We start from the raw sequence: 21096 nt of genomic DNA on the forward strand, positions 1-21096 counted from the left end.
ACACTTTATGGTCAAATTATTCTGCAACTCCCACAGTTTTTAATGGGAATCTACAATTACTGTGGCTTACAGTATCTTAAGTAGTTACTTCTTTTCCCTTCTGACAGTCATTTAGAAGTGTGCATGATATATGTTGCAAATATCAGAAAGATATTGGGGGGAAAAGTGTGTATGTATATTAATTTTCAAAGATATGGCTAAACTCTAAAAATTAGGTAAATGATAAAAATGGACAGAGAAATAATGGCTTGGTCATCTGCCAACAAAAATAAAGAAATGAATTATATCAAGACTGCAAGTGAGGCCTAAACAATGGAAAAAGCATTGTTCCCACCCTAAAAATAGGACAAAGTCAGATAATCTATAAAATCATAGCTTTCCATTAATTCAGTAAGGAACTAAAATCACAGGGCAGCCAAGTAGCCTGAAACCTAAGGGCAGACAGATGCCTCTAAGGAGATAGACCACAATGCAAGCAGGTAAGAAGACTTCAGTTAAACTTTTAAACAAACTGCTAAAAGCCCAGTATGAGCCAGCATGAGTGTATAGAATTTCTAGGAGCAGATACAAAGGGGAGCTCACACCCACTTACAAGCTCTTTTCCACAAACCTCTTTTAGGCCATCATAAGAAAAACTGGGAGCAAGGCAAGGAACCAGAGAAAGTTGCTCTTGGTAGTTTGGGCCTGAAGGAGAAGAGCAGCCACCTGAGCAAGAAAGGCCTGAAGATCCAGCCAGACCTTTTTCTCATGTGAAACAAGTTTTAAAGCCTTTGGGGAAGGGGCAGCAACCCTTTCACCCCAAGGGCAGAGGTGAAGACTGACTGTGGCTGTGAGGGAAAGAAAAAGAAAAAGAAAAAGAAAATCTCTACCTGTGGGAAAGGATCAGGAAACTGTCTTATGTTGAGACCACTAGAGTTCTCTTACCACTGGAGGAGGGACAGGACCACTGAAAATCTACCCCCTTCCCCCAATCCCAGATGCAGGGACATAGGTCCTGCTTATGACTGAGGCTGGACCAGGAAAACAGAGATCACTACTCCCCCCAAACCCCCAACCCAGGCCAGTATACATTCAGAAACAAGCAACAGCACTCTACTGCTGAAGGAGGGACAAGAACATAGAGAAAGACCGTTTCTTTGGTGCAGACACACAGGAAAAGCTAAAAGCTGAGGAGGGAGCAATAATATTAAGAAAAACCCTCCAGCAATCCAGCTCACACCCTAACTGCCAGGTACCACGAGAGGAATCTGAAGTAGGTGGTGCCATGAAGGTAACCACAGAACAACAAAATCAACCTCAGCTCACTCCTGCCTATAATAACTCCACTAGAAGCCTAAAAGAAAAGAGGTGTGCCATTTCCAGGCATAAATAATATTTACCTCAGTCACTACTATTCTATCCAGGAAAAAAATGATAATCAAATATTACAAACCACACAAAACACAAGAAGAAAACAACCCACTGTCAAGAGACAAAGAAGAAAAGAACCAAATTCAGAAATGATTCCAATTTTATAGTTATCAGGAAAATTAAAATAACTATGATTAATATATTAAAAGCTCTAGTGGAAAAGATGGATGAACAGATGGTGATTTCAGCAAGAGATGGGAACCATAAGAAAGAGTCAAATGAAAGGACTAGAAAAAAAACACAGTAACAGAAATGAAGCACCCTGTCAGTGGGCTCATTAATAGATTCAACATCATCAAGAAAAGAATTAATGAGTGTGAAGATAGGTCAACAGAAATTACTAAATCTGAAACATAAAGCAATAGAGACAGAAAATAAAACAGATCAGAGCATCCAAGAGCTGTGGGACAATATGGTCTAACATGAGGGTCAATAAACTTTTTCTTAAAGGGCTAGATAATAAATATTTTAGGCTTGTGGGCCACACAATTGCAACTATTCATCTCTGTCACTGTAGCACAAAATCAGCCTTAGGCAATATGTAAACAGATGTAAATGTATTTTAATAAAACTTTTAAGAAAACAGGCAGCAAGCCATATTTAATCCAAATCATAAATTCTACCTTCAGTCAAGAAGCTTATAATCTACTAAGAAAAATCAAGGTATCAAATGAATATAATGCAAAGTATAATAAGATACGTGTAGTAGAAGATAGGGTTCAAAGAAAAATACTACTATCTAAGGCATTAAATAAGCCTGAGCATTAATATTAGAAATAATAAATTAATATTAAGCTACTTATGATCAAAGAGGCTCTAAGATGTTTTTCAAGAGATAAAGTTTCTGGAAATGGAAAAAGGTCTTCATTGGGGGAAAAAAAACTATTTGGAAATTACAGCAAAAAAAAAAGTAATAAAGAAAGAAACTGTGAGTATATGTGGGTGTTGCTAATTTTCATTCTGTACTTGAGTTAAAGAAAAATAAAATGTTTTAGTGGGTTACAAATTCTTCAGAACAATAAGAGATACATTTTAAGTAAAAAAACTATTATCAAGATCTAGATTCATATTTGGGATGCCTGGGTGGCTCAGTCAGTTAAGTGTCTGACTTTGGCTCAGGTCATGATCTCAGGGTCCTGGGATCAAGCCCCGCATAGGGCTCCCTGCTCAGCAGGGAGTCTGCTTGTCCCTCTCTCTCTGCCCCTCGCCCTGCTTGCACTCTGTCACTCTTTCAAATGAATAAATAAAATCTTTAAAAAAAGAAGACTTTGTTCGTATTCTTTCACAAAAATATGCTGGCTGTCTAGCGAATAAGTTTAAAATGTAATAACAATAAAACAATAGACTATGATTTTTCAAAGAGATCAAAGATTTACTTTGTATGATAAACTCACAAGGCAAAATAAATCCCTGTTAACATTTGCACCATGAATCCTGAAGAAACTGGTATCCTGCTACTTATACCTTTGTATTTTCTTACATGTTGTCGGGGATAGCCACAAACACAGATTCTAGAAAAAACAAAATAAATATATTTGTAAAATTGGTAAAAATTTAGGTAATTTATTTTTTAACATTTATAAGCCAACAATGTACTAGATATGCTCTCATAACAAACCTAATAGCTATGAAACACAGAATCTTTCCAAACAGAACATTTGTCTGTAACATTTTCCTGCGTAAGTGAAACTGGGGGAAAGAATGTATAAAGCTAGAGGTATATTATTATATAGTAAGTCAACCAGATTCTCAAAGTTGGTTCACTAATTTCAGTCAACTCAATAATTAATAATTTTTAGTTATCATAAAACCCATTACATGAAACTTGGTATTATTTATCATAAATAGATCTATAGTATGATCTTCTATTGCTGATAAAGTTCTTGACACAAATGGCAGGCTCCAAGAAAATACTCTAAAATTAGACTCAAGTCCCATATATAATAAATCATAATAAATTTCAGATAGATTGAAATTTTCAATGTTAAAAAGAAATAAAATGTAAGCAAATCATTACATATTCTTTGCAAGTTTAAGCAGGACATCAAAGGTAGAATCATAAAGAAAGACCAATAGATTTTACTATTTTTTAAAAAAGAAACTCCGTGAACACAACCATAATGTAAATATTTATTATAGCGAAGGATATCTAAGAAGTACTAATGTTAAGGTGTGTTTACTATAGTAAATAGGAAGTTACCTAAAAGTCCAATACAGAGGACCAATTATATAAATAATTCAGGGAATACTATGAAACAAACAAGATGTTTTGAAAGACTGTTTAAATGGCAGGGGGAGAAAAACTGTAGAGAATAATGCATGAAACCCACTCCCATTTTGTAATAAACAAATAGGTGAATGTTGTTTGCCACTACAAAAAGATTATATACAAAGTCATAGAGTGAGATTATAGATTTTCTTCTTTATATGTATTTTCTAAATTTTCTATGATCAACATGCACTGCTTATAAAATAGTAAGTTTCTAATTTTAATAAAACTGGGGAAAAGTTATTTTCTCACAATGTGTTGTGGTTGATATAATAAACCTTAATTTAATATAGTACTAGTCAATAGATTGAACCTAAGCCTTCATTTAAACATACTCAAGTATACCACAGACCATTTCGAAAACAGACCCTTGAGAATATCATTAATTCAAAGTAACTTTAAAGTAAAAATAAAAATTCATTTGATACCGAGAAGATCTTAGAACCCTTTAGAACCAAGAGTAAAAACAAGCAGAGATATTTATGGACTGAATATTTGTGTTCCCCCCCCCAAGTTCATATACTGAAGCCCTAATACCCCAGTATGATGCTATTTGGTGGTGTGACCCTAGGTTTAAATGAGGTCACAAGGATGGGAGTCCCCATGGTGGTTTTAGTGCCCTTATTCAAAGAAGAAGAAAGACCAGAACTCACTCTTTGCCATGTGAAGGACACAGTGAGGAAGGCAGTGTCCTGTAAGCCAGGAGGAGGGCCTTCACCAGGAATTGAAGCTGCGGGTAACCTGACCTTAGACTGCTCAGCCAGAAGTGTGACAAATAAACATCTATTGTTTAAGCCACCTAGCCTATGGTATTTTGTTACAGCAGCCTGAGATGACTAAAATAAAAACTGAAAAAAAAATTAACTATATATGAAATAAAACCAACTTGAATTTTGTTTGATATTGCAAAAACTTATATCCAAACTACACTAGAAACTCCTCTTATTATCTAAAAAAGAAAACTCAGAAAATTTTTATTTTCTTACACCTTATATACCTTTATAATAGGGATGGTTGTAAATAACAGAGAACCAATATATAAAAGATAGGATTTTTTCAATTTATTCATTCAGTAAATATTTTTAAGATTTATAATGTGTCAGACACTAGGAATATAGATGAAAGATGTAGTTCCCTCAGGGATGCACAATCTAATCATGGAGACTGTGTAGTCAACAAATATCTGCAATGAATAAGTTACAGAGGTAGCAAAAGGAGACAGTGGTAAACTCTAGTGGAAGAAGCAGAGGGTCAGAGAAGGCTTCTTGGTGAAAATACAGGAATGGGCAAAAACAGAGAAGGATAAAACACCAAGACACCAAGGAGACTCAGACAATAATAGTAAGATAGAATGCTCGGACACTAGAAAATAACAGAGAAGCTAACTAGGGGTCAGATTATGGAGTATCTTATAACTTGCGAGGCTTTATCATGCAGGCAATGGAAAGCAACTGAATGTTTTTGTTTTATTCTTTTAACAAGGGAGTGACATGATCAGATTGGTCTTTTGATAATATCACTCAGGCTACATCGGAACAGTGCACTGAAACTGGAGAGGAGAATGTCGAAATATCCCATGAGTGAGATGAAAGTGACTTGAACTAAAGAAGTAATTGTGGGGAGAAGGAGAAAGGGTGGAGAAGGAGAAAGTCCCACCTAGGAGGTAGGCACTCACTCAATCGTGGGGTGAGACTGAAGAAACAAGAGGAGTGTGATATTTATTATCACATTCAGTTTGGATATCTGGTTGGATGGTAGTGGTATTAAATGAACTTGGACAAATAAGACATACTGTTTTGGAAGATGCTAAGTTCTGATATGTTGATTTGTAGGTATATGGTATAGATGTTACTTCTGTCTGCCATGACCTCTTCTCTGCCACCAAAGTCTTCTATTAATAATACCTCTATCCCTCTTACCTTTAGGAACTGGTCTTCCCCTATGTCGTCAAGTATCATCATGTGATGGCGGTATAAATAAAAAAACAAAATTACCTATGACAAGAGGTCAGTACCCTAACATCTATTTTTCCCTTCTTCCATTTCATAACATATATAAGGTATCCTCTCCTCCACTCTCCCCAACCATTTTTAACTAGAACAATGGCCCCCTGCTAGAGATCACATTTCCTGGCCATGTAGCTAGTTCTGGACAACGGTCTGCTAGCTGAAACAGTGCAACTTCTAGTTGCACGCTTAAGAAGCAGTTGCATGCCTTCCACTCTCTCTTTCCCCCTGCTTGCAGGATATGGAAGGCAGATGAAAGAAGGGGCCTGAACATCTTAGAAACAGAGCCAATCTACCCTCAGACCATCTATCAGCTCAGACTTTTATATGAAAGAAAAAGAAATATCATTTAGGTTACCATTATTTATCTTTAGCAGCCAAACCAATATTTAAACCAATATTTAAGCACTCTTCCAATGACACTAACAAACATGACCCCAGTGGGGTTTGTAGAAGCCTCAGGCTGGCAGCATCAAAGTGTTTTTGCTGCTTGGTTTTTCATAGTAAAACTGGGAAAAGGGTTCTTTCTTCTGAGTTTATTAAAGGTAGACAATGTAAGCTTTTAGCTGCTTGTGGTCACTGTTCTTATCACACAGCAGAAGCCTACCTATAGAAAAAAGTACAATGCTAACATATGAAGAAGATGAGATGAGAGATGGGAGACAACATCCAGATAACAACTGAGCTTTTGGATCTAGTTGATCCTGAAGCCAGTTCCATCCCTGCTCTTCCCAGGTACAAAAAGCCAAAAAATTTTCCCTTTGGTATAATCCAGTTTTATGCAGATATCAGTTAGTTGCAGCAGAAAGAGCTCTAACTTTTACAAGGTGTCTGTGGGACATCTTGATAGAGATGGCTACTGGATTAGATATATGGGATTAGAAATCAGGAAATAAGTTCTGGATTCAGCATACAGCATATGGACAGAAAAATAAGTTATTGCTCTAAGTACACAATTTTTCAAAAAAACAACTTTGCCACAGATCCAGAATGGTCAATCAATTTTTAAATTTACTTTAGGTAAGAATTAGAGAGACGATTCTCTCAAACACCAGCACACTTGCCAGATTCACAAGGGAACAAAATTCCAGGTTCTCTGATTTTCTCTACCAGCTACCCATAAGGAAATAAGCAGTCATCTGTTAGAGGCTGTGCTAAAACCTTTATTCAGAAATGCAAAGGATTAGTCTTAGTCCTTCAGACTGCTATAACAATACAACAAATGGGGTGGCCCTCTAGGGTTATAGATTTTTCGTTGTATCCTCAATGGCAGAAGGAACAAGAGAACTTTGTGGCATCTCTTGGCTATGAGAACACCTCCTAATACCATCTTAATACCATCACATTAGGCATTAAGATTTCAACATATGAATTTGGGGGGGGGCACTAACATTCAGACCATAGCAGTTAGCTTTTCATAACTACTAAAACTTTACACATTTGTGGCCATTGACTGCAGGAATTTTGCATTTATCAATGTAAGACTTTTAAAAAGCAAAAACCAAACTATTTCCTTTAATCTTAGTTGTACTTAATAGATCATAAGTCCGAAGTGGAAGAGATCATCTATTTTTCATTCATTCAACAAATAGTTACCAGGTTTCTACCATATGCCAGGCACTTCTCCAAACTCTGAGGACAGTGCAGTGAACAAAACATCACAGTTCCTGACCTCATGAAGCTCCAGCAATTGACAGACTATATACCAAATGAACAAACCACGTAATTATAGTGTTGTAAATATTAAAAGAAAATAAACTGGGGTAAGAAGGTGCTACTTTAGGAAGATGGTCATGGAGGGCCTCTCCATTCGGAAGTGACATTTGAGTTAAGACCCAAAATAATCTAGTCCTATCCAGCTGCATCATTAACTGATAATAGTAACTCTTGACCCTCTTTTCTCCATTCCTTTTAATAATCAAGAATTCTCTGATTTACTCTCCAGTTGTCTGATCTCTCTATTTAAGGATATTCTTTTCTCAGAGATCCTTCATTGAATTTAAATAAAATGCAGAACAAAATAAGAATATCAATGTTCCATGAATGCCCGACTCCTCTGTTCATCAGAGAAGTATCCTGAAGTTTTCTATTTTGCTTTACAAATTCCAAACATAGGGACCCAACCCAATAAAAGAGCAGCTGAGTGGTATAACTCCTATTTCTGTATTAAATTTACCCTTTGGTCACATATAGATGTTTCCCAAATTCACAAACCACATTAAATTAAAAATCCTTTTGGAAGGCATTCTTTATAAATACATTTCTGGGAGAAGTTCTAAGTATCAATTTTTAAGTGAGAAAAATTCTAGCCATGACTCTCATTCTCTGTTAAAAGACATTGTCTCATTCCCAGCCTAAAAGTAAACTTTTGAGATTGCTGTCAAAATATTTTGAGTTACAAACCACAAAATAATCAGAAGGCACAATTCCAGTGAGGCTAACTGGAGAGAGTATTTATTCACGAATATACCAGAACCTAAACTAGAAAAGAAAATAGATTAACTATTACCAGATCATCAGACCAGGAGGTAAGAACTATCTGGAAAAAAGGGGAAAAAATGTTTTTCTAATTTTCAATTTGAGAAATATTTAAAATTTTGTCCAGTTCTACTTCTTATCCATCTGGGTAACAGATACAGAAATAAAATAAAACAAAACAATTTCAAATCCTCTTCTTTTTTCTGCTCTGCTTTTTAAGTAGTGATAAGAGGGGAGATAAGGAGAAGTTCGGGTGAATAGAAAATGAGGAAGTAGGTAGAAAAAAGAAAATAGAATAATTGCCTATACAGTAATGGGTACTTTTCTGTTCTCATGCTTCTGCTTTTTGAAATTAGGAGCTTAATAAAGTCTGAATCTTCTATCACTTTCCTCAAGAGAATACTACACACAAAAATTGTGCTCAAGTTGGAAGATAAGACATTATTTTAATTGGGTTGTAAAGGATGGAGAAGATTTAGATAGGTTAAAAAAAAAGTTTACAAATAAAATAAGAAATGAAAAGTCAACTATCAGTTCTTTCAACAAGGAATGATCTAGTATAAGATATGCTCTAGAGGGGCGCCTGGGTGGCTCAGTCGTTAAGCGTCTGCCTTCAGCTCAGGGCGTGATCCCAGGTCCGGGGATCGAGCCCCACATCGGGCTCCTCTGCTGGAAGCCTGCTTTTTCCTCTCCCACTCCCCTTGCTTGTGTTCCCTCTCTCACTGGCTGTCTCTCTCTCCATCAAATAAATAAATAAAATCTTTAAAAAAAAAAAAGATATGTTCTAGAACTATTGGTAGTAGTAGCAAACAGGCAAGAAAAAAAATGTTATGCATCCATAGTGAACATGTGTGTTCACCAACAGTGTACAATATATAACAGCTGTCATTTATTGGATGATGATAAGGTGGCATACACTGTGTTAAGTGTGTGTGTGTATATATATATAAAATATATATTGATATAGATTATATATAATATATAATATAAATACATAGTTTTATCAGTCAAGAGAATTCACAGATGCACAAAGGACATCCTTAATAGATTAGAAGAGATCTGTTTAGGTAGTCAGGAAGGCTGATTTTAGTAGTGAGGAGAGGGGCAGGGTTTTACTATAGATACATAAGAACAAATAGAGTGATCAAGAATCCATAGTAGTATATATTCAAGTCAGTCAACCAGATGACTCACCAGGTAAATAAAATCAAGAGACACTCTTAGACAATGGGAAAGAATTTAACTTACTAGCTTAGTACAGTTTCATCTTTAAAATTTATATTCCACACCAAAAGGCAAGATAACCCATCTGGTAAAACAGCCTTGTATTAAAAGAGAAGTCAGGGGCTCCTGGGTGGCACAGCGGTTAAGCGTCTGCCTTCAGCTCAGGGCGTGATCCTGGCATTATGGGATGGAGCCCCACATCGGGCTCTTCCGCTATGAGCCTGCTTCTTCCTCTCCCACTGCCCCTGCTTGTGTTCCCTCTCTCACTGGCTGTCTCTATCTCTGTCAAATAAATAAATAAAATCTTTAAAAAAATAAATAAATAAAAGAGAAGTCAACAGTAAAAAAAGAAATTTATTTCCCACAGTTTAGAGGACTTCAGCATACACTAGCAAAGCTTATTTGCCGTATTGGTGGTTATATTCCTTTTACGAGTAGGGCCATATATAATGTTTAGTACTAATGAAAATAAAAACTGACTAAAACTCATTCAGTCTATTTCTTGCTTCTTTTCAGGTCTCTTCTTCAAGTGATCCATACACGCTATACAGGAGGAAAACAGCTATTAAATCAAGCTGGCCATAAGTCTGAATCAGGGAAGCAAAGCTTATAGCAACCAAACAGATTTTTGCTGAGTAGAATGGATTTGTATGTATGGGTGGAGGGTGGGAAGTGTCCAAGATTGTTTTAATTACTTCCACAACTCATTATAATCTTTAACAAAGTTAAAGAAAGAATGGGATACATTTGTCACTGAATCTAGCTCAAATAGTCCGTGAAATTTTTCTGGTTGTATTTATGTATCCTTTCTCCTAGGTGACCCAATCAATCATTTTGGCATAGTCATCATCAACAACCAAATCAAACAGCAAACTAAAATGACTGCCATGTGGCCAAAAGGCTGGATTAGCCATAAGACAATGTGATGACTTGATTGGCAGGAAAACCTGCACTAGGACTAAGACCATCAGGAAGCTCTCGTTCTTTATTATAACTGTTTACAACTTACTTGTCATCACAGTTCTGTAATCCATTTTCTTTTCTTTTTTTTTTTTTAAAGATTTTATTTATTTATTTTTGACAGAGACAGAGACAGCCAGCGAGAGAGGGAACACAAGCAGGGGGAGCGGGAGAGGAAGAAGCAGGCTCATAGCAGAGGAGCCTGACGTGGGGCTCGATCCCATAACGCTGGGATCACGCCCTGAGCCGAAGGCAGACGCTTAACCGCTTGTGCCACCCAGGCGCCCCTGTAATCCATTTTCTTTCCATAGATATGGACTAGGTTTTGCTTGATTAGATACAAGTGTTTTCTAATTCTTTTCTATTCATCTTAAAAATGTATAAAATATCTTAATTAGAATATTTGATAAATGATTAAGGAATCAGGAATTAAGAGAAATGAATAACTAGATTTTAAGCCATTGAGAATCAAAAAAAAAAAAGCAAACTAAAAAAGACACGAATGACAAATTTGACAGAGTTCTTCTATCATCTTCTGTGGCTTAAGAGTTAGCATTGCTTAAATAGCTTAAGTCTTTTGAATTACTTAGATCTCTTTCTATGCTTGTTTTCTTACAGCTGGTGAACATTAAAATTTCTTTTTTTCAGTTTTTCCTTGGCATAGAATTAATCTAATGTCTTTACTAAAATCTTCCTTGGCCCAAATCCTATAGCTAGTTTTTAATCTGTATTTCTCTTTGTTTTTAAAACCAGATATTTCTTGTGTTTTTGAAGGATTACCCAGTTCCCTGGTTAGTTAAATTTGGTATATTAGCAATTTTCTACCAAGAATGTGAAAGTAATTATATTAGAAGGCAATCCATAGGAGCCACACAGGACAGAAACCAGTAATACATGTTCTTTCCTAACTTTTCCATCAGTAGTTTCAAGAAGACATTAATAGTCGTTCTTATTCAGGAGGCTGTATTAGAACATCTATCTGTATTAGAACATTAGAACTTCCAATGTATTAGAACATTATTCGGGGGTCCTACCGTATAAGACACTGCTTTAGAGTAGAACCTGGGCTTTGCAGTGTTTTTTTAAGTTCTACGGGTAAAAGTTGCTGCATCAAGTTACTTCTTAAATAAATGTTTATGAAGGGTTGGTCCTCACACTCATTTTAGTCCATAACAAGGTTTTTACTGGACCATAGTGAAATAAGAAACAAGAAAAGCTAAACATCCCATTTTTAACTTATAAATTATTGTCCCTCACTTCTACTCCCTCCCACACACCTCTTTTGGTGTTAAAATAGTCTCCCTTTTGTTAAATAATGTTCACAGTAAATATTTTATAATATGATAACCTGACAACTGAAAAGTTGGCCATGTTATATAGATAGCCCACCCCACTTTTTTGAAATTTTATAGATCTGTGAAATTCAAAACTCTGGACACCTCTGTCTATAAAGGATTTAAAATAAGAAACATGTTAGAAAGATTTAGTAAATGGGAGGGATGGCACATTGGTGCTATCTTCCAAGGTCTAGGAAATACAACTAAATTCTAACTCAGGAGTCATCTGAAAGATTCTCCGCTTCTCTATTTCTCTGACAAGCCCCCTGCCTTATTACTTCCTTTCTCCCTCTGGTCCTGCATGGTTTGCTATCCTATTAGTATCAATTTCTGCTTTTCTGTTTGTTTTGTTTTGATTTGATTTATAAGTATTGCTCTAGATACCCTCCCTCTTACTAACTTTCCAAAGTTGCATCTTCTTTTAATTTTTTATTAAATGTTATGCTAGTCACCATCAGTATATCATTAGTTTTTGATGTAGTAGTCCTTGATTCATAGTTTGCATAAAACACCCAGTGCTCCATGCAATACGTGCCCTCCTTAATACCCATCACCAGCCTATCCCAATCTTTCACCCTCCTCCCCTCTGAAACCCTCAGTTTGTTTCCCAGAGTCCATAGTCTCTCATGGTCCATTCCCCCTTCTGTTTACGCCCCCTCATTCTTCCCTTCCTTCTTCTACCAATCTCCCTGCTATTTCTTATGTTCCATAAATGAGTGAAACCATATGATAATTGTCTCTCTCTGCTTGACTTATTTCACTTAGCATAATCTCCTCCAGTCCCATCCATGTTGCTACAAATGTTGGCTAATCGTTCTTTCTGATAAGTTGCATCTTCTAAATAGGTTCCCTAAATCTAAATTTTTCTAAAAGCCTCTTAATTCTATTTCCCCTTATTTACTTGTATTACCAAAGGCATTTTCTCTGTCTTCTGTTTTGTTTTCTTTTTTCCAAAGGTAATATGTTCATCATAGAAAATTTAAAGAATGACAAAAAATATCACACAGGAAAAAAATGAAAATAAACCATAATTCTACCAATTAGACATAAGTATTATTAATATTCTGGTCATACTCAAGTCAATGCTGGAATCATACCATATACCCTATCATTAAATACCTGTTTAAATCTCAATTTTTAAATGTTTGCATAGTATACCTAGGGACTATCATAATTAATTTAAACAACCTCTTGGTTCAATTTTTTTATTATAATAATATTTTTTATTATATTATGTTAGTCACCATACAGCACCTCCCTGGTTTTTTTTATGTAAAGTTCAATTTTTTTAACAAGGAGAGTTTAAAAACAGTATCTCTTACTTATTTCATGATACTAAATTAGAGCACAATAAAAATAAATAAAAACAAAGTAACAAACAAAACAGAAACCAACTACATGCCAAAAATCAAAAGGTCATAACAGTTCCATCCTTTTAATTATATAGTATGATTCTTTTCTGATTAAATATTCCATTGAAATGTTATTTGGCTTTACCCTCTTCATTATGTTTTTTGGAACTGTCATTTCAGAAGCTTTCTATATGTTGGCTAGGCTAAGCTTCATATTAACTTTTCTAATGTTTTAAACAAATGATTAAACAAAACAAAAATAACTTAGATATGTAACAAACAAGCAATCCTAGATTCATATATTTCCATATTAAAAATATTTGAATTTTTATTTACCTTGAACAAATTTGACACAGTGATTGAAGAGAAACACTGGGCATGTAGGTTAAAGCAGCATTGTAACACAACAAAAGGAATGTTAACACTTCAAACCTAAAGATAAACCAAAAGAATATTTACAAATCTTTAGAATTCTAAGAAGTCAACCATAATTAGGCAGGCATTATGGAAAGATATTATGTTATAGAATAGACCCATACAATATAACCATATCAATAGCAATACAAAACTAAAAAGAAAAAAAAAAAAAGAAAAAGAAAAAAACTAAAAAGAAAAAAAAAAAAGACTTCTCAAGTCACAGTCATCTGAAAATTATCTTCAATGCTCCAGATGACATCTGAATTGAAATATAAAGTAACATTTCACAAAAATGTGTTTTTCTCTTGTATAAAATGACCAAATATTTTTAAAAAGTGTTACATACAGCCCATTAAACATTTATAATTCTACTGAAATAATCTTTTAAAAATTAGTGTGGTGGGATAGTAGGTTATGTCTCCACAGTATACCTATTCTGTGCTGTCAGCATCTCCCTTTGGGGGTGAGGTCCACTGTACACAACTTTTGACAAACCATGCTGGGATAGTGCACTCTCAGTCAGAGCCATGGACCCAATGCTGGAAGGCTAGAGACATTTGAATAAAGAAGAAAAAGCCATTCTATTGAAAATGTGATAGTGAGAATATATAAACCACTAAGAATAATTGCTATGAACATCATGTCTTAAAAACATTGAGACTGCCTATTAAATTTTCTGCTCAGAGATTTAACTACTAATTAAAACGCAAACCACAAATAAAAATACAATTAGCTTAACTTCAAAAATTCTACACCAATACTGGACGATGTACGGAATTGTTGAATCACTGTATTGTATATACATTAACACTGTATGTAAACTATACTGGAATTAAAATAAGAACTTAAAAAAGTTCTACCCTAGAAATACAAAATTGCCACACACAAAAATATTAGACTAGTTTTATCCATCAGAAGGAGAGAAAAATATTTCAAAATGAGTATTTTCAATAGATCTCTTAAACAATCAGATTTTAAAGTTTTATGATTCTGATTTCTCATTTCACTTTGAGAATAGAATGCCTTGTCTGGTGTTTTATACTTTTTAAGGTACTAATAAATTAATCAACTTTGGAGGGGGGAGGGCTCAATAACCAGACCCTAATTTATAGCAACGTCAAATCTTAGAACCAAAAAATTTACCTTAAGAAAATGTCACTTACTTCATGATATACAGATGGTTTGGATAAAGATGGAATCGTAAAACTCAATACTTTGCTATGTCCCTGTTTGTCAACTATTTCCTATAAAAGTGAAAAAAACTTAAAATATTTATTTTTTACACAGAAGTTTAAAAGCTAACTATAAATGGTTAGTCTAAAACAAAGACCTGAAAGGAAAGGAACTGTAAAGTCAACTAAAATCACAAACTATGTAATCAATTATCAATTATTTATAAATACCAGGAGTTAACCTTCCTCTTTAAGATATAAGTAACATAGGAAAGCTGAAATAGAGATGTGTAGTGTCTTAATAATCACTGGTTTTCCTTATGTAAAAAGTTACATTTTCTAAATCAATTAACATAGTTATGAAATATGTCAAGAAAAGACCCTTAAATTTCTTTTCCTTTTTTTAAAAAGTACAAACCTTAAGTATCTAGAATATTATACTAATCAGTGCAGAAAGAGTAATGAAAACTATCTGTTAAATCAATGGTATGAATTCTGGAGACAGTCCAGATTTTACGAAATTACTAGTGGTACGTATTAGACTAGATCTTTTCTCCCAAGCTTTTTGTGAAGGTCACTGAAAGACAATTTATAAACAATAGATTTTAAATTCAAAAAAATTAAAATTCAACACTGATATTTTTAGATACCTCTATAAAAGAACTTTCTGAAATGGTCTGATTTTCAGTCTTTTTAATCCAAAAAGGTATATTTACATAATTACATGTATGCCTGTCTGGCCTTCAACCTCCATAAAGTTATTTTTAGGAGAATGAGCTATGCATCATTTGATGTATGAAAAACAAATATCAGCTTTACTAAAATGAAAAGCAGTTGATGTTATGTATTCACTTTTGCTAAAAGGTTATATATTTGCTCTTGGCAAACATTTGTTAACTGCATTAAATACAAACCAAATTGTAAACCCCTAGAAGAAGAGCTTCAATACATCCACTGCTATGCACATTTCTGCTGGCTGAGACGGCAAGGTAGCACCAAATCAATTCTGGAAGAAACTGCAGTGTAAATCGAAGCAACTGCTCTTCTCCACTGCGATAGAATTCAAAGAGCTGGTGACAGACAGGCTCTAGCAACTGGAAAAAAGACGAAGTGTTAATTTAAGGATTAGACTGTATTTGAATGACACTGACATATGAAATTAAAATGGCTTCCCCTAATTGGTAATTACTGAAATATATAAATGTTTTCATTTTTTTGGAAGCAAAACTATTCACTGCTAAGCTATTTAGCAAACCTTTGAAAGTTTACTTCTAGTGGAAGGCCAAACAGTTCAAAACAAATGTATTTGAAGCACCTGTAAACTTTAAAATAATCTATAACTCTAAAGTGGTATTGTTATTTATACCATATCTTTTAACTTATTAAAATAGCTAGGTTGTAAGAAGTTTCTTCCCTAATCTCCTATCTTCCTGATAAAACATGCCAATATATACATGATTACCTACAGGGTTGGAGAAATTGAAATGGGAATCCTAGGTAGTTATCATCACGTCACCCTCCTGAGCTTATAATTAGGCAGGATCCGACAGCAATGTGTACGGAATAGCTGAATAATTATAGCACCCCTAGATCTAGATCCCTATTGTAACCATGGTTCATTGCCCCCCAGATAATATAAACATTGCTGTCATTTTATTTGAAACACAATCTGAGGTTATCTATAACCTTCTCCTCTCCCACCACATGCCAGCATTACCCAGTTAATAGAGATAACTGTATCTATGTCATAGACATTTTTTTTAAATCAGAAAGTTAACATAAGAGACTTTTATATGTAAGTATTATCTTAAAGCATATACAATGATCACACACAAGTCATAAGTATGTGAAGAGATTCACAGGGTACTGATTTTTCAAAACATCAGGCTGTTATATTTTCAATGAACTAGAGGTCATTCACTTCATTAACTTAGGCAATAGATTTAAGTCAATTTACTAAACAAATTTACTACTTCCAGTAATTGTAATGAACAGAAACTAGCGTATGGTAGATGATCTGATTTCAAATATGCTAAATATGTAAAGTATACTGGGTATAACTAAAGTCAATATTATTTATAGAAGGTGCAGTGAAAGTTACACTTCAATAAACATTAAGTCAAATTAGTCTTTCCTATTGAAAAATTATCTAACTTCTGACAGTTAAGGAATATTTTTTTCACTCCCAAAATGGTTGTCAGAGGGCAACAGATGTCCACTGTGGCATAAGGGTAAAAGGAAACTGGACAGCTAGAAGAAAAGTAACCCCATTCATAGATAATAAGAGTAATTTTTTTAGTAGGAATTTGGAGTAACTGGGTTGGGGTGGTAGGAAAAAAGAAGAACTGTCAGGAAAATGTTTGGCTTTCAGAGTAGCATCTTTAAAATTTCTTTCTGGACCAACACCAGCAATTTTGTAGTGTTGTGTAACAGCCCTAATCTTTAACTACCGGGGAAAACTTTGGTTTAATCAATTGATATAGCCTAACAAGTATTTGCGAAATTATGAAATTTTATGTTGAAAATTTATTCAATAATCTGCATGAACACATAATCAATTTTAATCAAAACACCCTCAAAAGGTCTTATAACCAATTTAAAATCCAAAATTAAAAGAGTTTTTGCTTTATGGAAGCAGAACCAAATGAAGACAGCTTCAAAGGTGGATAAATCATTATGTTACAATGAAGTTAGATGAAGTTATGCATGTCAAACCAAGAGAGAGAAATACCAGTATCTGTGTGGTGTTTTACAACTTGCAAAGTACTTTCAAAGTACTTGAACCTGTTCAATTCCCACACCATTGTAGAGTAAAATATCATTATCCATACTTTCTACAGAAGGAAATTGAGACGAAGAGGCTATCTACTATGGCCAAAATTATGCCGCTCACAAAGATCAGAACTGGAGCTAACACTTTTTGACTCCTTTACAAACATACCCGAAAAATATCAGAAAAGCATAGAAAAATATGTAACGTAGGAAATACGGGCAGTGTTTGACTTATCTAACTTGAATATATTTAAGATAAGCAATGGAGCATTAGAACATGCTGTGTTACTAGTGTTTAGTTTGACTTTTTGTATGTATTTTCTCATGGACATATTGTTACATTTGGTAGGTAGATTTTACAGTACTGTTAAGAGAGAACTGCACCTCAAGTATATTTTCAGGTATTAAATGGGCTTTTTATGGGTCTAATGAGAACCTAATCATCATGTACCTTCTTTCCATTCTAAAATACATTCTGGATTCTAAAACAAGTAAGTTACAAATAAACTTTTACAAAAAATCCATTTGTAAGTAAGAAGTCTGTATCCTAAGAGAGATTTCTAATGGTAATAGAAATGTGACATAAAAATGCCTTTGAATGACTAAAGCAGGGACAGTAGTTGGGAAAGAGTTAAGTTTGTATAAATTTAAAAGAAAATCTTGCAAATTAATTTTTTTACATCGAACTATTACTGAGGAACGTAGGTAGGAAAAAGATACAGAAAAGTTGGAAGGACACCACTCTTCAGGAGCCAGGACCCACTGAATGATCTCTCCATACTCTGGGCTCCCTATGCCTAGAACTGGTACCAAAGAGACTTTATGTGGCTCTGTCACAAAACAGCTGGTTTAATAACACACTTGAGCTCTGTTAGCCTCTAATCATACGCCTGTCTTAAAGTTATAGTTAATAAAAGGATCAGTCAAGCAAACTGCATTGTACCCGTAAACTGCCTCTACAATTTCTTGAACATACCACACACTTTCTATCTCAGGGTCTTTGCATTCACTACTCCCTCTCCTGGAAAACTCTTGCCCCTAGTTTTATTTTTTCCCCCAATTCATTCAGAGCTGATTCAACCAATACCACCTGAATCTCACCACATACTCCCCCTACTCCACTTTATTCTTCATAGTTTTATCACTAACCAACACTATATTATACATTTAGGTATTTGCTTAATGTCTATTCTATCTACTAGAATACAAGTTCTAATCCAGAAGATCAAGAATTTAGTTTATTTTGTTCACTGCTACATTTCTAAGTGATTTCTGGCACACTATATGGGTTCAATAAATACTTATTAAATGAAATAAACAAAATAATGAAAAATTACTATTAATAAAATCCAAATACCAAATTTGCCAAACTTCAAACCATGTCCCAAATTTCAAAAATGTCAAAAGACAATGAATGATATCAACATTTTAGGAATATCTCCAAATTAAGATACAAAATATTCCAAAGAGAAAAAGAAGGGCTATGATATTAAAGTAGATTACACTGTTATATTTTAGAAGCACTTCTAAATATATTTTTTTAAGACTGAGTTGTGTTTTAAGAATACAGAATATGGGTTGCCTGGGTGGCTCAATTGTTAAGCGTCGGCCTTAGGCTCAGGTGTGATCCCAGGGGCTCAAGCCCCACATCAGGTTCCCTGCTCTGCTGGGAGCCTGCTTCTTTCTCTCCCACTCCCCCTGCTTGTGTTCCCTCTCTCACTGGCTGTCTCTCTCTGTCAAATAAATAAATAAAATCTTAAAAAAAAAAAAAAGAATACAGAATATACACTGTCTTAACCACACAAATCAAGTTAAAAAAACATAAAACAAACTTACATGCAAAACCTCCTAAACTAGTGCTCTAAAAGTGTGGTCCATGGACCAAAGACTATCCACAAATGTTACCAATGTCCAACAATGTAAATACAGAAATTGGAAACATTTAGAAATATTTACAGGTGGTATCTTAGTGTGGTTTTGATTAGAATGGCAAAAATTGACAAGGCAAGAAACAACAATTGCTGGAGAGGATGTGGAAAAAGGGGATCCCTCCTACATTGTTCTACCCTATGACCCAGCCATTGCACTACTGGGTATTTACCCCAAAGATACAGATGTAGTGAAGAGAAGGGCCATATGCACCCCAATGCTCATAGCAGCATTGTCCACAACAGCTAAATCGTAGAAGGAACCGAGATGCCCTTCAATAGATGACTGGATTAAGAAGCTGTGGTCCATATATACAATGGAATATTACTCAGCTATCAGAAAGAACGAATTCTCAACATTTGCTGCAACATGGATGGCACTGGAGGAGATAATGCTAAGTGAAATAAGTCGCAGAGGAAGACAATTACCATATGATTTCTCTCATCTATGGAACATAAGAACTAGGAAAATCGGTAGGGGAAGAAAGGGATAAAGAAAGGGGGGGTAATCAGAAGGGGGAATGAAGCATGAGAGACTATGGACTCTGAGTAACAAACTGAGGGCTTCAGAGGGGAGGGGGGTGGGGGAATGGGATAGGCTGGTGATGGGTAGTAAGGAGGGCACGTATTGCATGATGCACTGGGTGTTATACGCAACTAATGAATCATCGAACTTTACATCAAAAACCAGGGATGTACTGTATGGTGACTAACATAATATAATAAAAAAAACATTAAAATAAAAGAAATATTTACAGCAAATTGATATTGCTGCAACATCCAAGTGGGTGATCAGCCGGCTTACTGAATGGGATATAGTATAGATCAGTCAGGGGTTATCAAATTTGTGTGGTACTTCACATATGATGTGAGTCGCACATTCATCATGGGCATGTGGTACACATATTGGTCTGTGACAGACTGAATTTTTTTTAAAAAACTGGTCCTTCACTGCAAATGCTTTGAGAAATACTGCTCTGAACAATGAGAGCTGTATTCGCTTTGAATAAAAGAAATGCTATGAACCAAACTAGTCTATCAGAAATTTAACTTACAAACAATATCCAAAGTAGCCTGGTTAAAACACCCTTCATCATAGGATGATTTTTAAGACTTTCAAAATACTAAATACTAAACAGTAAATTAGAAACAAGATTAAATTTGTTTAAAAAAATAAAGCATATACCTATACTTATTCTATTTGGTGAAATAATTCTCAAACATGGAAAACTTTAAAATACCTTCCACCCAAATACTGTAGAAACTAACACCCTTCAAGAAAACAAGCTTCCTACACATACTATACAAATTAAAAAGCTTTGGGGAGAAGGAAGGGAGAAGCAAAATTTGATTGTTTTATTCAATTATTCCAGGTAAAGTTTTGGGCTTGTCAATTTCATCCCTAGTCTTTTCTTCAGCCTGTAAAAGTCATGATGCACTTTACAGCATAATCAGTAGAAGCTGGGTTTTTCCAGAATCCCTTCCCAAAGAGGTTGACTACTCAAATAACAGTAGGCTATAGTTTTGAGAGCTTCATCCAAAAGGCACATAGATTTACACAGGACCAGACTCAGGGTATAAGTTATTTTACCAACGAATAATAACATTAGTGGTGTTAGAGCTGCCATGTGATCTACCAAACTCAGGTAGAAAAAAAAAAAAAAAAAAAAAAAAAAAAAAAAAACACTACATGCCTCATATCCCTCCCCTCTACTCCACCTCTTTCCATTCTCAATAGCTCCCTCCTAGGCTACTGTCCTAGCATCTGTTG

The 21096-nt window shown here is 34.8% G+C and overlaps 1 protein-coding gene across 3 annotated transcripts in view; it reads right to left on the reverse strand.

Moving 5' to 3' along the window:
• The window catches only part of FAM126A (family with sequence similarity 126 member A), a 97787-nt gene that overhangs the window by 22644 nt on the left and 54047 nt on the right, over positions 1-21096 (reverse strand). For all 3 annotated transcript variants that reach the window (XM_019801871.2, XM_034669117.1, XM_034669130.1), the window contains 5 exons: positions 15540-15719; positions 14617-14697; positions 13885-14000; positions 13373-13468; positions 2805-2921 (listed from right to left, as the gene is read on the reverse strand). In XM_019801871.2, the coding sequence (XP_019657430.1) occupies positions 2805-2921; positions 13373-13468; positions 13885-14000; positions 14617-14697; positions 15540-15719 (590 nt within the window). The remainder of the gene's footprint in view (positions 1-2804; positions 2922-13372; positions 13469-13884; positions 14001-14616; positions 14698-15539; positions 15720-21096) is intronic.

The sequence above is a fragment of the Ailuropoda melanoleuca genome, chromosome 1 (genome assembly GCF_002007445.2).
Source record: "Ailuropoda melanoleuca isolate Jingjing chromosome 1, ASM200744v2, whole genome shotgun sequence".
Lineage (NCBI taxonomy): Eukaryota > Metazoa > Chordata > Mammalia > Carnivora > Ursidae > Ailuropoda > Ailuropoda melanoleuca.